The following is a 15,852-nucleotide window of genomic DNA, read 5'->3' as shown; positions in this document are numbered from 1 at the left end:
GCCGCCGCCGGGGGAGGGTGTCCGGTACCGGGACCCCCATTGGCTGCCGCCGTCACGTGGGGGGGCGGCGACCGGTACCGGGGAGGAGGAGGAGGCACCGTGGGGAACCGGGTACGGGGCCCGGGGGTGGAGCGAGACTTCCCGGGAGGACCGGGGAGGGGTAAAACTACCGGGGGGACCGTGTGGGAGTTAGCGGGGGGCCGGGAGGTTAACGGGGGGGACCGGGAAAAGTTGCTGGGGGGTGGAGGGAGGGGGTGTTACCGGGGTTCCGGGAAGGTTACGGGAGGGGGAGTTAACGGGGGAGCGGGGAAAGTTACCGAAGGAGGAGCTGCTGGGGTGGGGGGGGGGCACCGGGAGGAGGTACCGGAGGTTCCTTGGTGGGGGCAGAGCTGGTAACGGGATCATTGATGGTACCGGGGATACTAGGAGCACTGGGGAGACTGGGAGCATTGGGGGTACCGGGAGCACTGGGGGGACTGGGAGCACTGGGGATACCGGGAGCACTGGGGGTACCGGGAGCACTGGGGATACTGGGAGCATTGGGGGTACCGGGAGCACTGGGGGTACCGGGAGCACTGGGGGGACTGGGAGCACTGGGGATACTGGGAGCATTGGGGGTACCGGGAGCACTGGGGGGACTGGGAGCATTGGGGGTACCGGGAGCATTGGGGACGCTGGGAGTACTGGGGATACCGGGAGCACTGGGGGGACTGGGAGCATTGGGGGTACCGGGAGCATTGGGGACGCTGGGAGTACTGGGGATTCTGGGAGCACTGGGGATACTGGGAGCACTGGGGGTAGCAGGAGCACTAGGGATTCTTGGGGCACTGGGGGTACCGGGAGCACTAGGGATACCGGGACCAGTGGGGATTCTGGGAGCACTGGGGATACTGGGAGCACTGGGGGTACTGGGACCACTGGGGGTACCGGGAGCGCTAGGGATACCGGGACCAGTGGGGATTCTGGGAGCACTGGGGATACTGGGAGCACTGGGGGTAGCGGAAGCACTAGGGATACCGGGAGCACTGGGGATACTGGGAACTGTGGGGGTGGGGAGGGAGGGGGGGTCACGGGGCCGGTACCGGGTCCCTGGGGGGGAGCGGGGGTGCCCGAGACGCCCCTCGCCCCCTTTCCCGCTGCTGTCCTGGTGCCCCCGAGCCGGGCCCTGTGTCCCGCGCGGCTGCCGGCAGCGTCACCGGCTAAAAATACCGAGTGAAAATACCGAGGGAGGCAGCTGCTGGGGGGGCTCCTGCTGCAGCTGGGGGGCTGGGCAGCGGCACTGTGGGGACCACGACTTCTGCTGGTCACATCCATCTGTTTGTCCGTCCATCCATCCATCCATCCATCCATCCATCCATCCATCCATGTGTTTTCCATCTATCCATCCTTCCACCTGTCCCCCCGTCCATCCCTCATCCATCCCTCCCTCTGTCTGTCCATTCCTCCATCCATTTGTCTATCTGGTCATCCATCCCTCCCTCCCTCCCTCCCTCCATCCATCTGTTTTTCCATCTATCCATCCATCCATCTGTTCCTCCATCCATCTGTCTATCCCTCTCTCTGTCCATTCCTCCATCCATCCAACCATCCCTCCATCCATCCATCTGTCCCTCCATCCATCACTCATCCATCTCTCCCTCTGTCTGTCTGTTCTTCCATCCATCCATCTATCTGGTCATCCATCTGTCCATCCCTCCATTGGTCCCTCTGTCCATCCCTGATCCATCCCTCCTTCTGACTGTCTGTTCCTCCATCCACCTATTGGTGTGGTCATCCATCCATCCCTCCGTCCATCCGTCATCCATCCCTCCCTCTGTCTGTCCATTCCTCCATCCATCACACCATCTATCCATCCTTCCATCCATTCCTCCATCCATCCATCCATCCATCTATCTGTCCCTCTGTCCATCCCTCATCCATCCCTCCCTCTGTCTCTCCATCCATCCATCCATCCATCCATCCATCCATCCATCCATCCCTCCATCTGTCTCTCCCTCTGCCTGTCCATTCTTGTGTCCATCCAACTATCTGGTCATCCATCCATCCATCTGTCCATCCATCAATCCCTCTATCTGTCTATTCCTCCATCCATTCCTCCATCCATTCCTCCATCCATCCATCCATCCATCCATCCATCCATCCATCCATCCATCTGTCTCTCCCTCTGCCTGTCCATTCTTGTGTCCATCCATCTGTCTGATCATCCATCCATCCCTCTATCTGTTCATTCCTCAATCCATCCTTCCATCCATCCATCCATCCATCCCTCCATCCCTCCATCCGTCCCTCCATCTCTCCATCCATCCATCTCTCCATCCATCCATCTCTCCATCCATTCCTCCATCCATCCATCCATCCATCCATCCATCCATCCATCCATCCATCCATCTCTCCATCCATCCATCCATCCATCCATCCATCTATCCATTCCTTCATCCATCCTTCCATCCATCCATCCATCCATCCATCCATCCATCCATCCATCCATCCATCCATCCATCCCTCCCTCTGTCCCCTTGCAGGTATCTCTGGACCTTCCCCATGGCGGAGCAGCCGTCATCGCGGGACCCGGCGAGCGGCTGGGTGCTGGCAGGCAGCGAGGTGAGGGGGGGACTCGGGGTGGGGAGCCCCCGTGGAGCCGGGGACACAAAGGTGCCACCCCCTCCCCTGCCTCCAGGGTCTCCCCATCGAGACGGTGGGTGCAGAGCTGGATCTGGGGGGTGCGGAGCTGGAATTGGCCTCCTGCACCGCTGAGGAGGAGGAGGAGGAGGAGGAGGAAGGCACCCGGAGCACCAGCACAGGCAGGCGGTGGCCACGGGGACCGGGAAGGCTCCGTGTCCCCCGGTGTCACCCCTCACCGTGCCCTCTGCTTCTCCTCAGCTGCCACCGACAATGGTTCAGCTGCCTTCCCCGGGGTGAAACCGGGAACGGGGGTGAGACCGGGAACTGGGGGGAGACTGGGAACTGGGGGGAGACTGGGAATTGGGGTGAGGTTGGGAATTGGGGTGAGACTTGGAACTGGGGGATTGGGAATTGGGGTGAGACTGGGAATTGGGGTGAGATTGGGAACTGGAGAGCTGGGAATTGGGGTGAGACTTGGAACTGGGGGACTGCGAACTGGGGGGAGACTGGGAACTGGGGTGGGACTGGGAATTGGGGTGAGATTGGGAACTGGCGGATTGGGAATTGGGGTGAGATTGGGAACTGGGGTGAGGTTGGGGATTGGGGTGAGACTGGGAACTGGGGTGAGACTGGGAACTGGAAGGCTGGGAATTGGGGTGAGATTGGGAACTGGAGAGCTGGGAATTGAGGTGAGATTGGGAATTGGGGTGAGACTGGGAACTGGAGGGCTGAGATTGGGAATTGGGGTGAGATCAGGAGCTGGAGAGCTGGGAATTGGGGTGAGACTGGGAACTGGGGTGAGGTTGGGGATTGGGGTGAGACTGGGAACTGGAGGGCTGGGAATTGGGCTGAGATTGGGAATTGGGGTGAGATTGGGAGCTGGAGAGCTGGGAATTGAGGTGAGATTGGGAATTGGGGTGAGACTGGGAACTGGGGTGAGGTTGGGGATTGGGGTGAGACTGGGAACTGGGGGGAGACTGGGAATTGGGGGGAGACTGGGAACTGGAGGGTTGGGAATTGAGGTGAGATTGGGAACTGGGGTGAGATCGGGAGCTGGAGGGTTAGGAATTGGGGTGAGGTTGGGGATTGGGGTGAGACTGGGAACTGGAGAGCTGGAAGTTGGGGTGAGACTGGGAACTGGGGTGAGACTGGGAACTGGAGGGCTGGGAATTGGGCTGAGATTGGGAATTGGGGTGAGACTGGGAACTGGAGGGCTGGGAATTGAGGTGAGATTGGGAACTGGAGGGATAGGAACTGGGGTGAGATTGGGAATTGGGGTGAGCTCAGGAATTGGGGTGAGCCTGGGAACTGGGGTGAGCTCGAGATCCGTGGTGAGCTCAGGAACCGGGTTGAGCCCAGGAGCCGGTGGTCCAGGAACTGGGATGAGCTCAGGAATTGGGGTGAGATTGGGAACTGGGACGAGTCCAGGAGCAGAAGTGAGTTTGGGAAGTGGAATGAGCTTGGGATCCTTGGGTGAGCTTGGAAACAGAGGTGACCTGGGGAGGGGGTCACCCAGTGCCTGCAGCACGCCGAGGAGCCCCGGGACACGGGCGCAGTGCCGGACACCGCGGAGCCCGATGTGCCGGATACCAGGGAGCCCGAGGAGCCCGACAGCGCGCTGGGACCCTGCCCTGACACCCCAAAAGCAGGTGAGGCCCTCGCAGGGAGCGCTGGGGGGTCCTGGGGTGCAGCCCCCCGCCGGAGCCCCCCTCGTCCCTCCGCAGGGTCCCACGTGGAGGGTGAAAGCGGCAGCAGCAGCGATGAGGACACCGCGGGGCTGGGCCAGGAGCCCCAGCCTGGACCCCCCAGTTCCGTGCCTGCCCCACCGCGGGGGACCCCGAACCCCGGCACCGAGGACGGGCTCAGCGTCAGCAAATTCCTGCTGGGAGCCCTGGCGCTGGCGGCTGTGGGGCTGCTGCTCGTCACTGGTGAGGGGTCCCACGGCAGGGTGGGGGTCCTACAGGCAGGGTGGGGGTCCCACGGCAAGGTGGGGGTCCCATGGGCACAGTGGGGATCCCACAGTAGGATGGGGGTCCCACATCTGGATGGGGTTCCCAAGGGCAGGGGGAGGGTCCCGCAGTAGGACAGGGGTCCCAAGGTTAGAGTGGGGGTCCCAAGGTTAAAGTGGGGGTCCCACAAGAGGATGGGGGTCCCAGAAGAGGATGGGGGGCCCGGGGACAAGGTGGGGGTCTCACAGTAGGGTGGAGGTCCCAAGGGTAGAGTTGGGGTCCCACATTTGGATGGAGGTCCCAGGGGCAGGGTGGGGGTCCCATAGTAGGATGGGGGTCCCGGGGACAAGGTGGGGGGTTCCCACATTTGGATGCGGTTCCCAGGGGCAGGGGGAGGGTCCCACAGCAAGGCAGGGGTCCCAAGGTTAGAGTGGGGGTCCCACAGGCAGGGTGGGGGTCCCAGGGACTGGGTGGGGGTCCCACATTTGGATGGAGGTCTCGGGGACAGGGTTGGGGTCCTAGAGGCAGGGTGGGTGTTCCACAAAGTAGCGTGGGGGTCCCAGAGATGCCTCAGGGGTCCCACAGGCAGGGTGGGGGTCCCACAGATGGATGGGGGTCCCAAAGTAGGATGGGGTCCCAGGGCCAGGGCGAGAGGGTCCTGGGAGCAGGGTGGGGGTCCTGGGTGCAGGGTGAGGGTCCTGGGGGCACGATGAGCGTCCCCACGTCCCCCTCATGGTCCCTTCCCCTCTCTAGGTGGCCTCTACGACCTGGTGGACGGTAAGTGCGGGGACCCCCGGGCGGGATGCGTCCCCGCGGCGCTCAGCCCACGTCCCCCGTCGGACATCCCTGTCTGGTTCCTCCCCAGGTCCCGTGGAGAGCGTGGTGACCCGGGACGTGGAGCAGGAGCCGCCGCTGCCCACCGAGGGCAACGTAAGGGGCGGCCGAGTGGGACTCAGCATCCCCAGCACCTCCAAGGGGTCCCATCCATCCGTCCTCTCCCACAGGATTCGTGGCAGAAGCCCCCCTCGCCGGACGCTGGGGATGCCCAGAGCGTGAACTCGGTGAGCATCCTCCTGGACAGGCTGGCCCAGGGGAGCCAGGAGATCCGGCTGATGCAGGCGGAGCTGCAGGTGAGCGAGTGCGGCCCGTGCCCTGTTGGAAGGGACCTCAAAAATCATGGAATCGTGGAATGGGTTGGGTTGGAAGTGATCTCAAACTCATCCGTTGGGTTGGAAGGGACCTCAAAATCATGGAATCGTGGAATGGGTTGGGTTGGAAGTGATCTCAAACTCATCCGTTGGGTTGGAAGGGACCTCAAAGCTCATCCCATGGGCAGGGACACCTCCCACAGCATCAGGGGCTCCAAGCCCCATCCAACCTGGCCTTGAACCCTCCAGGGATGGAGCAACCTGGGCCAAGGCCTCCCCACCCTCATCCTGAAGAATTTCTTGCTAATGTCTACTCTAATTCTTTCCCCTTCCAATTTAAAGCCACCCCCCATCATCCTATCACTCCAGGCCCTTGGAAATAACCCCTCCCCAGCTTTCCTGGAGCCCCTTTCAGCTCTGGAAGCTGCTTTAAGGTCTCCTCCAGCCTTCTCATCTCCAAGCTGAAGAACCCCAACTCTCCCAGCCTGTCCCAGTACAGGAGGTTCTCCAGCCCTCGCATCATCTCTGTGCCCGAGGGCGATGCCGGCTGCCCCCCAGCCCCTCTCCAAACCCCGTTTCTCCCCTCAGGCTCACAAGGCAGAGCTGCAGGAGCTGCTGCGTCGCAGCGAGGATGAAGCGGCGGCCGCCGGGGCGCAGCGGCAGAGCCTGGCGGCCGAGAACGCGCGGCTGCGAGCGGCCCTGGAGTGGGAAGAGGCCGCGCTCCGCAACGCCCGAGCCGAGCTGCAGCGCCTGCGGGAATCGGGGGCGCCGGGAAGCTCCGGATTTGGGGGTTCGGCTCCAAAGGAGCCCCCCAGCAGCGGCACCCCAGGTCGTCGCGATGACGCCGCGGCGCAGCGGGAGCGCGGCCGCTTGGCTTGGGTGCAGCAAGAGCTGGCGGGGGCCCTGGAGCGATCGCGGGGAGCTGGGGGGCTCGAGGGGCTCGCGGAGGAGCTGAGCGCCCTGGCGCAGCGCCTGAGCCGTGAGCTGGAAGCCGAGGGGGCTGGATCTTTCCCTAAGGCTTGGAAAAAGCCGTTCCAGGTGGAAAAGAAGCGGCACGAGCGGCACGAGCGGCACGGCGACGGCGCGTCCCACCACGACGGCGCCTCCCACCGCGAGTGGGAGAGGAAGGAGCACCCCAAATCCCACGGGAAGGGATCCCGGGAGCACAAAGCGAGCAAAAAGGCACCTCACGGACCCCCCTTCAGCCGGTACCGGGCACCCCAGGGCTGCTCCGGAGTAGCCGATTGCGCCCGTAAGGAGGGTCGGGAGGTGCTGGGGGTTGCGCTGGAGCCGGTGCAGAAGACGCAGTTCCTGAAGCTCTTGGAGGAGTTTTTGGGGCGCTTGGGTTGGGGGCAGCATTTTGGGGGGCTGGCGGCAAGGTTGGCCGGAGCTTTCGGGTCCGACGGAGCCTTCGCCCACGACCGCCTGCGCTTCGTGGACTTCGTGGAGGACGTGGAGGAGCTGCTGGAGGAGGTGGCCAAGCGGGAACGCGGCGACGAGGAGGCGGCCGATGGCTTCGAGGAGTTCGTGCTGCAGCATTACAGGGGGTGAGCCTGACTTCTGGGGGGTCCTGGGGAGCAAACCCCCACATCCCATCACTGGCCCCCCTTTTCCAGAGGGTTCTGGAGGGGTCCCAGGGGGCCAAACCCCCACATCCCATCACTGCCCCCCTTTTCCAGAGGGTTCTGGGGGGTCCTGGGGAGACAAACCCCCACATCCCATCACAGCCCCATTTTTCTAAATGGTTTTGGGGGGGTCCCAGGGGGGCAAATCCCCACATCCCATCGCTGTCCCCCTTTTCCAGAGGGTTCTGGAGGGGTCCCAGGGGGCCAAACCCCCACATCCCATCGCGGCCCCCCTTTTCCAGAGGGTTCTGTGGGGTCCTGGGGAGACAAACCCCCACATCCCATCACAGGCCTCCTTTTCTAAAGGGTTTTGGGGGGTCCTGGGGGGCCAAATCCCCACATTCCATCCTTCCCCCCTTTTCCAGAGGGTTCTGGGGGGGTCCCAGGGGGCCAAACCCCCACATCCCATCACTGCCCCCCTTTTCCAGAGGGTTCTAGGGGATCCTGGGGAGACAAACCCCCACATCCCATCAGAGCCCCACTTTTCTGAATGGTTTTGGGGGGGTCCCAGGGGGGCAAATCCCCACATCCCATCGCTGCCCCCCTTTTCCAAGAGGGTTTTGGGGGGGTCCTGGGGGGCCAACTCTGCCCCCCAAACCCAGCCCCCCCCCTCTCTTGCAGCCCTGCTGGGAAGGAGCGAGGCCGGAGAGCGCGGCCCCCCGGTACTGGGGGGTAGAACCCCAACCCACGGCTTCCCCCGGCACCCCCCGAGCAGTGGGGGGGGTCCCCATTTTTTGGGGCCCCCGGTAGGCCCGGGTCCCCCTGAGCAGACACACTGTGTGAGGCTGCACCCCAGAACCCAATAAAGGCACCGCGGGGCAGAGCTGAGCTGGGGGAAGTGGGGGTGCTGGGGTGGAAGAGGGGGTGCTGGGGGGGAACATGGGGTGCTGGGGAGAAAGGGGGTGCTAGGGGAAAGGAGGGGTTCAGGGGAGAAAGGGGGGTGATGGGGGGAACATGGGGTGCTGAGGAGAAAGGGGGTGCTGGGGGACGGGGGGGTCAGAGGAGAAAGGGGGTGATGGGAACATGGGGTGCAGGGGGAAAGGGGGGTTCAGAGGAGAAAGGGGGTGCTGGAGGGGAACATGGGGTGCTGGAGGGAAAGAAAGAGTGCTGGGATGAAAGGGGGGTGCTAGAGGGAAAAGGGGGTTCAGAGAAGAAAAAGGGGGTGCTGGAGGGAAAAGGGGTGCTGGGGAAAGGAGGGGTTCAGAGGAGAAAGGGGGTGATGGGGGGAACATGGGGTGCTGAGGAGAAAGGGGGTGCTGGAAGAAAGGGGGGGTCAGAGAAGAAAGGGGGTGCTGGGGAAAAGAGGGGGTTCAGAGGAGAAAGGGGGTGATGGGGGAACATGGGGTGCAGGGGAAAGGGGGGGTCAGAGGAGAAAGGGGGGTCTAGCGGGGAACATGGGGTGCTGGGGAAAGGGGGGTACTGGGGAAAGAGGGGGTTCAGAGGAAAAAGGGGGTGCTGGAGGGGAACATGGGGTGCTGAGGAGAAAGGGAGTGCTGGAAGAAAGGGGGGTTCAGAGAAGAAAGGGGGTGCTGGGGAAAAGAGGGGGTTCAGAGGAGAAAGGGGGTGATGGGGGGAACATGGGGTGCTGGGGGAAAGGGGGTGCTGGGGGACAGGGGAGGTCAGAGGAGAGAGGGGGTGCTGGGGGACAGAGGGGGGTCAGAGGAGAAAGGGGGTGCTGGGGGACGGGGGTGTCAGAGGGGAAAGGGAGTGCTGGGGGACGGGGGGGTCAGAGGGGAAAGGGGGTGCTGGGGGACGGGGGGGTCAGAGGAGAGAGGGGGTGCTGGGGGACAGGGGGGGTCAGAGGAGAAAGGGAGTGCTGGGGGACGGGGGTGTCAGAGGGGAAAGGGGGTGCTGGGGGACGGGGGGGTCAGAGGGGAAAGGGGGTGCTGGGGGACGGGGGGGTCAGAGGAGAGAGGGGGTGCTGGGGGACAGGGGGGGTCAGAGGAGAAAGGGGGTGCTGGGGGACAGGGGGGGTCAGAGGGGAAAGGGGGTGCTGGGGGACAGGGGGGGTCAGAGGGGAAGGGGGTGCTGGGGGACAGGGGGGGTCAGAGGGGAAAGGGGGTGCTGGGGGACGGGGGGGTCAGAGGGGAAAGGGGGTGCTGGGGGACAGGGGGGGTCAGAGGAGAAAGGGGGTGCTGGGGGACGGGGGGGTCAGAGGGGAAAGGGGGGTGCTGGGGGACAGGGGGGGTCAGAGGAGAAAGGGGGTGCTGGGGGACGGGGGGGTCAGAGGGGAAAGGGGGTGCTGGGGGACGGGGGGGTCAGAGGGGAAAGGGGGTGCTGGGGGACAGGGGGGGTCAGAGGGGAAAGGGGGTGCTGGGGGACAGGGGGGGTCAGAGGGGAAGGGGGGTGCTGGGGGACAGGGGGGGTCAGAGGAGAAAGGGTGTGCTGGGGGACGGGGGGGTCAGAGGGGGAAAGGGGGTGCTGGGGGCGGGGTTCAGAGGAGAGAGGGGGTGATGGGGGACGGGGTTCAGAGGAGACAGGGGGTGCTGGGGGACAGGGGGGGTCAGAGGAGAAAGGGGGTGCTGGGGGAGGGAGCTGCTGAGGGGAGGAGCGCGGGAGGCGTGGCCTACGGGGGGCGGTGCCTGGCGCGGTCACGTGGAGGGGGCGTGTCCGAGACGGGGGCGTGGCCTATACGACGTACTCTGTGGGGGCGTGGCCTGCGGTGCGCGTGACGTAAAGTGGGCGTGGCTTTGCGTGGCTATAAAGGGGCGGTCTAGAAGGGGCGTGGCCAGAGGGGGCGTGACGGGGCGGCCGGCGCCGTGCGCTGAGGAAGGGGGCGTGGCCTCCGGAAGGGGCGTGGTCTCCGGGAGGGGCGTGGCTTCCGGAAGGGGCGTGGCCTCCCGGCGGTGATGGCGGCGCCGCGCGCGGTTGTGCTGCTGAGCGGGAAAAGGAAATCGGGGAAGGATTTCGTGGCCGAGGAGCTGCGGGGCCGGTACCGGAGCCGGGGAGGAAGGAGGGGGGGCGGAGAGGCGGCACCGGGAGGTGGCGGGGGCGGGGCCGGGAGTGGGGTGAGCACCGGGGGCGGGGCTGGGGGCGGGAACGGGGTGGAGGGGGGTCGGTACCGGGGCCTGGGGTCGGTACCGGGGCCTGGGATCGGTACCGGAGGGTGGGATCGGTATCGGAGGGTGGGGTCGGTACCGGAGAATGGGGTGGGTACCGGAGAATGGGGTCGGTACCGGGATATGGGGTCGGTACCTGGGGATGGGGTCGGTACCGGGGGTGCATGACCGGTACCGGGGGCTGGGGTCGGTACCCTGGGGTGGGGTCGGTACCGGGGGCTGGGATCGGTACCGGGGGCTGGGATCGGTACCGGGGTTGGGGTCGGTACCGGGGGGTAGGGTTGGTACCGGGTGGGCATGACCGGTACCGGGGGGTGGGGTCGGTACCGGGGGGCTGGGGTCGGTACCGGGGACTGGGGTCGGTACCGGAGGATGGGGTCGGTGCCGGGGGAATGGGGTCGGGACCGGAGGATGGGGTCGGTACCTGGGGGTTGGGGTCGGTACCGGGGGGGTAGGGGTTCGGTACCGGGGGGGTGGGGTCGGTACCGGGGGGTGAGGTCGGTGCCGGGAGGATGGGGTCAGTACCGGGGGCTGGGGTCGGTACCGGGGTGGAGGTGGGGTCGGTACCTGGGGGGTGGGGTCTGTACCAGGGGGCTGGGTCGGTACCGGGGGGGCAGCGATTCCCGGTGCTCACCGCGCTGCTCGCTGTCCTGCAGGTTGGGCCCTGACGTCTGCACCGTCCTGCGCCTCTCGGGGCCCCTCAAGGAGCAGTTCGCCAAGGTACCGAACCCCATCGCGCTGACCCAAGCTCTGCCGCACCGGCACCGCGCCTGCACCGTGCCCTGTGTGTGTGTGTGTGTGTGTGTGTGCGCGCCCAGGGCTCAGCGCTGGCGCCAGCCCCGTTCGGTGTCTTCATCAACGACCTGGATGAAGGCATCGAGGGCACCCTGAGCAAGTTTGGGGGTGACACTGAGCTGGGTGGAAGCTGGATCTGCTGGAGGGTCGGGAGGCTCCAAAGGGATCTGAACAGGCTGGATCCATGGGCTGAGACCAACGGCAGGAGGGTTAACGAGGCCAAATGGCGGGTCCTGCCCTTGGGGCACAACAACCCTGAGCAGCTCCAGCCTAGGAGAAGTCTGGCTGGAAAGTGCCTGGAGGAGAAGGACCTGGGGGGGTTGGTTGAACATGAGCCAGCAGGGGCCCAGGGGGCCAAGAAGGCCAAGGGCATCTTGGCTTGGATCAGACCCGGCGTGGCCAGCAGGGCCAGGGAGGTTCTTCTCCCTCGGGACTCGGCCCTGGGGAGACCGCTCCTCGAATCCTGGGGTCAGTTGTGGGCCCCTCCCCACAAGAAGGATGTTGAGGCTCTGGAGCGAGTCCAGAGAAGAGCAACGAAGCTGGGGAGGGGGCTGGAGAAGAAGAGGAGCGGCTGAGAGAGCTGGGGGGGTTTAGCCTGGAGAAGAGGAGGCTGAGGGGAGACCTCATTGCTCTCTGCAACTGCCTGAGAGGAGGTTGTGGAGAGGAGGGAGCTGGGCTCTTCTCCCAAGGGACAGGGGACAGGACGAGAGGGAATGGCCTCAAGCTCCACCAGGGGAGGGTCAGCCTGGACGTTAGGAAAAAAAATTTCACAGGAAGGGTGATTGGGCAGTGTCCGAGGCTGCCCAGGGAGGGGGTTGAGTCCCCTTCCCTGGAGGGGTTTAAGGGCCGGGTGGACGAGGTGCTGAGGGACATGGGTTAGTGATTGATGGGAATGGTTGGACTCGATGATCCGGTGGGTCTCTTCCAACCTCGTGATTCTATGGTTCTATGATTCTATACAATGCTGTGCCAAGCTGTGCTATGCCACATCACACCAACCTGTGTCGTGCCGCACGGTGCCATGGGCTGTGCCCGCTGAGCCCTGTCCCCACAGGAGCACGGCCTGGACTTCGAGCGGCTCCTGGACGCCAGCGCCTACAAGGAGCGGTACCGGCAGGACATGATCCGCTGGGGCGAGGAGAAGCGCCGCGCTGACCCCGGCTTCTTCTGCAGGCGAGCGGTGCAGGGCGCAGCGCAGCCCGTGTGGGTGAGAGGCTCGGGGATGTGGGGCTGGGGGATGAGGGGCTGGGGGATGTGGGGCTGGGGGTGAAGGGCTTGGGGATGAGGGGCTGGGGGGCACAGGGCTTGGGGACACAAATGGGGCTGGGGGATGAGGGGCTGGGCGATGAGGGGCTGGGCGATGAGGGGCTGGGGAATGTGGGGCTGGGGGTCACAAGGCTTGGGGTCACAGGGCTTGGGGACACAAATGGGGCTGGGGGATGTGGGACTGGGGGATGAGGGGCTGGGGGATGTGGGGCTTGGGGTCACAAGGCTTGGGGTCACAGGGCTTGGGGACACAATTGGGGCTGGAGGATACAGGGCTGGGGGATGTGGGACTGGGGGATGAGGGGCTGGGGGATGTGGGGCTTGGGGTCACAAGGCTTGGGGTCACAAGGCTTGGGGTCACAGGGCTTGGGGACACAAATGGGGCTGGGGGATACAGGGCTGGGGGATGAGGGGCTGGGGGATGTGGGACTGGGGGTCACAAGGCTTGGGGTCATAGGGCTTGGGGACACAAATGGGGCTGGGGGATACAGGGCTGGGGGATGTGCGACTGGGGGATGAGGGGTTTGGGGACACAGGGCTTGGGGACACAAATGGGGCTGGGGGATGTGGGACTGGGGGATGTGGGACTGGGGGTCACAGGGCTTGGGGGCACAAATGGGGCTGGGGGATGTGGGACTGGGGGTTATGGGGCTGGGGGACACTTGGCTAGAGAATGTGGGACCAGGGGATGTGGGACTGGGGGATGTGGGTCCAGGGGACATAGAGCTAGAGAATGTGGGGCTGGAGGATGTGGTGGGACAGGAGGATTTGAGGCTTGGGGATGTGGTTCCAGGGGACGTGGGGCCAGGGGACACAGGGCTGGGGGATGTGGTGGGACCGGGGGATGCGGGGCTGGGGGCTGTGGGTCCGGGGACTGTGGGGCACGAGGAGGGGGCGGCAGGAGCTGAGGGAGCCCCCGTGCAGGTGGTGAGCGACGCGCGGCGCCTCTCGGACGTGGACTGGTTCCGGGCCGTGTACGGGGCCGCGGTGCAGACGGTGCGCGTGGTGGCCACTGAGGAGACGAGGAAGAGGAGGAACTGGGTCTTCGTCCCCGGTGAGCGAGCAAGCGCACGGGGCCAAACGTGCGGCTGCGTTGGCATCGGGGCTGCACCCTGGGCTCTGCCTGCGAGGGGAGATGAAGCCTCCAGCTGTGGTGGGATGGCCAGATGGACAGATTCGGACCTCAGGGGCTTCACCCCGGGCTCTGCTCCTCCCCAGGGGTGGACGATGCTGAGTCCGAGTGCGGCTTGGACCAAGGAGTGGCCTTTGACTGGATCATCACCAACGACGGCGACGAGGTGGCCCTGGACGAGCAGCTGGAGACGCTGCTGCAGGCGCTCCGGGTCCGGTTATAGCCTGGTGACCCCTCGGCTGGGGCGTGGGGGCCGCGCGTCCCCCCCCACCCCAAGCCCCACGGCTGCCCCCCACCTGCCTTGTGCCGGCTCTCCCTGCCCTGCAAATAAAGCTGCGGCACGGAGAGCAGCGGCTGCCCCAGGTCTGGGGGTCACTGCCCCGGGGGGAGACACCTCGCTGTGGGGCTGGGGGTTACGGAGCTGGGGAAAGTGGGGCTGGGGGTGTGGGGCTGGGAGGCACGGAGCTGGGGAAGTGGGGCTGGAGGTGTGGGGCCAGGGGGAGATACAGGACTGGGGGATGTGGGGCTGGGGGACACAGGACGAGGCTGTGGGGCCAGATGATATGGGGCTGGGGGCTATGGGGCCATGGGGCTGTGCTTGCTGCCCCCCTCCGTGTGCTCCCAGCTCGGGGTCTGGGGTCAGAGGTGCAGGTTAATCCCTGCTGCCTGGGGTTGGGGGTGGGGGGGGCACCAGCTGGGCTCTTGTGGCGGGTTCCAATCGTGTTTCCATCACATCCAGCCCCAATTCCCTACGGATTTTCCACAACCCAAGCAAACGCCTCCTGCCCTCGGTCCTGCTCCTCTCTGCCACAGCAGGAGGGGTGATTTTGGGGTGGGGGCTTAAGGCAGAGGGGCCGTGGCAGCATCACTCCCCCCTTGGGGACATCTGGGTGGGTGTTGGGGACATCCGATTCCAGCTGCTCTCCATAATCTCCAGTAAGGGGATTAGTGGGGGGGTTAGTTTTGTATCCTGGGTTGCATCCAGAGCTGTGGAGGCAGCGGAGGGGGGAGTGGATTCTGCCCCTCTGCTCCAATCTGGGGAGATCTCGGAGACCTTCTCATCCACCAGACCCCAAATGCAACTCCGGGACCTCGAAGCCTTTCCAGTTCCACCTCCCTGTCATGGGCAGGGATGTCTCCGAGGAAAAGCTCCACGTGAGCCAGCAAAGTGCGCTCTCAGCCCAGAAAACAACCATGTCCTGGGTTGCATCCAGAGCGGTGGGAGCAGCAGGGAGGGAGGGGATTCTGGCCCCTGCTCTGCTCTGTGAGACCCACCTGGAGCCCTGGGTCCACCTCTGGAATCTTCAGCCCAGAAGAGACATGGAGCTGTTGGAGGGAATTGAGAGGAGACCACAGAGATGATGTGAGGGCTGAAGAACCTCCTGTAGAAGAACAAGCTGGGAGAGTTGGGGTTGTTCAGCCTGGAGAAGAGAAGGCTCTGGGGAGACCTTGGAGCAGCTTCCAGAGCTGAAAGGGTCTCCAGGAAAGCTGGGGAGGGGCTCTGCATCAGGGAGGGCAGGGAGAGGTTGAGGGGGAGTGGTTTTGAGCTGCAAGATGAGATCTTAGGGAGAAAGATGAAATGTTTTGCTGTGGGGAAGCCCTGGCTCAGGGTGCCCAGAGCAGTGGTGGCTGCCCCATCCCTGGAGGGGTTCAAGGCCAGGTTGGATGGGGCTTGGAGCCCCTGATCAGTGGGAGGTGTCCCTGCCCATGGCAGGGGTGGGACTGGATGGGTTTGAGGTCCCTTCCAACCCAAAGCATTCTGTGGTTCCACGATCTTTCAGATCCTTTCTGACCCAATCCCCCCCTCATTGCTCTCTGCAACTCCCTGAGAGGAGGTTGTGGAGAGGAGGGAGCTGGGCTCTTCTCCCAGGGGACAGGGGACAGGACGAGAGGGAATGGACTCGGGGGAGGATCAGGCTGGATGTTAGGAAAAAATTTTTCATGGAAAGGGTCACTGGGCAGTGGAAGAAGCTGCCCAGGGAAGGGGTTGAGTCCCCTTCCCTGGAGGGGTTTAAGGGCCATGGGTTAGTGATTGATGGGAACGGTTGGAGTCATCACCAAATTATAGAATCACCAGGTTGGAAAAGTCTTTTCCAACCTGGTGATTCTGCGATTCTCCGCAAGCCCCATCAGACAAAAGGCGCTGGAGGCAGCACGGGGGTCGCTCTCCCAGTCCCGTTGCCCCCTTGGCTTGGCTTGGCTTGGCTTGGGTTGGGTTGGGAGGCCGGAGTTGGGGGGGGTAGCTGGAGGGGGGGT

General features: G+C 64.6%; 2 protein-coding genes across 3 annotated transcripts; both read left to right on the top strand.

The window, feature by feature from the left end:
* The first annotated feature begins 59 nt into the window (after positions 1-59).
* PBXIP1 (PBX homeobox interacting protein 1) lies at positions 60-8,167 on the top strand. Of its 2 annotated transcripts, none has more exons than XM_069878744.1 (11): positions 60-111; positions 2,523-2,601; positions 2,678-2,801; positions 2,881-2,933; positions 4,139-4,271; positions 4,347-4,550; positions 5,325-5,348; positions 5,437-5,501; positions 5,576-5,701; positions 6,308-7,266; positions 7,966-8,167. In XM_069878744.1, the coding sequence occupies exons 2-11, from the start codon at positions 2,542-2,544 to the stop codon at positions 8,018-8,020; spliced, it is 1,803 nt and encodes a 600-aa protein (XP_069734845.1). In that variant the 5' UTR covers positions 60-111; positions 2,523-2,541; the 3' UTR covers positions 8,021-8,167. The 2 variants fall into 2 exon arrangements, with proteins under 2 accessions (XP_069734845.1, XP_069734846.1); XM_069878745.1 differs by having other exon boundaries at positions 105-160.
* A 1,983-nt stretch (positions 8,168-10,150) lies between these two features.
* On the top strand, positions 10,151-13,941 carry PMVK (phosphomevalonate kinase). Its single transcript, XM_069878883.1, has 5 exons — positions 10,151-10,276; positions 11,060-11,123; positions 12,253-12,405; positions 13,389-13,518; positions 13,683-13,941. The coding sequence occupies exons 1-5, from the start codon at positions 10,194-10,196 to the stop codon at positions 13,817-13,819; spliced, it is 567 nt and encodes a 188-aa protein (XP_069734984.1). The 5' UTR covers positions 10,151-10,193; the 3' UTR covers positions 13,820-13,941.
* Positions 13,942-15,852: the final 1,911 nt, after the last annotated feature.

Source organism: Phaenicophaeus curvirostris, chromosome 29 (assembly GCF_032191515.1).
Source record: "Phaenicophaeus curvirostris isolate KB17595 chromosome 29, BPBGC_Pcur_1.0, whole genome shotgun sequence".
NCBI lineage: Eukaryota > Metazoa > Chordata > Aves > Cuculiformes > Cuculidae > Phaenicophaeus > Phaenicophaeus curvirostris.
Note: the sequence above shows the minus strand (reverse complement) of the source record. Positions and strands in the feature narration are given on the sequence as shown.

Coding starts and splice junctions, on each gene's coding strand:
- PBXIP1 (XM_069878744.1), top strand. CDS start 2,542: ATGGCGGAGCAGCCGTCATCGCGGGACCCGGCGAGCGGCTGGGTGCTG. Junction 2,602..2,677: donor GGGTGCTGGCAGGCAGCGAG/GTGAGGGGGGGA, acceptor CCCTGCCTCCAG/GGTCTCCCCATCGAGACGGT. Junction 5,502..5,575: donor CGCTGCCCACCGAGGGCAAC/GTAAGGGGCGGC, acceptor CCTCTCCCACAG/GATTCGTGGCAGAAGCCCCC.
- PMVK (XM_069878883.1), top strand. CDS start 10,194: ATGGCGGCGCCGCGCGCGGTTGTGCTGCTGAGCGGGAAAAGGAAATCG. Junction 12,406..13,388: donor GCGCAGCGCAGCCCGTGTGG/GTGAGAGGCTCG, acceptor GCCCCCGTGCAG/GTGGTGAGCGACGCGCGGCG. Junction 13,519..13,682: donor GAACTGGGTCTTCGTCCCCG/GTGAGCGAGCAA, acceptor GCTCCTCCCCAG/GGGTGGACGATGCTGAGTCC.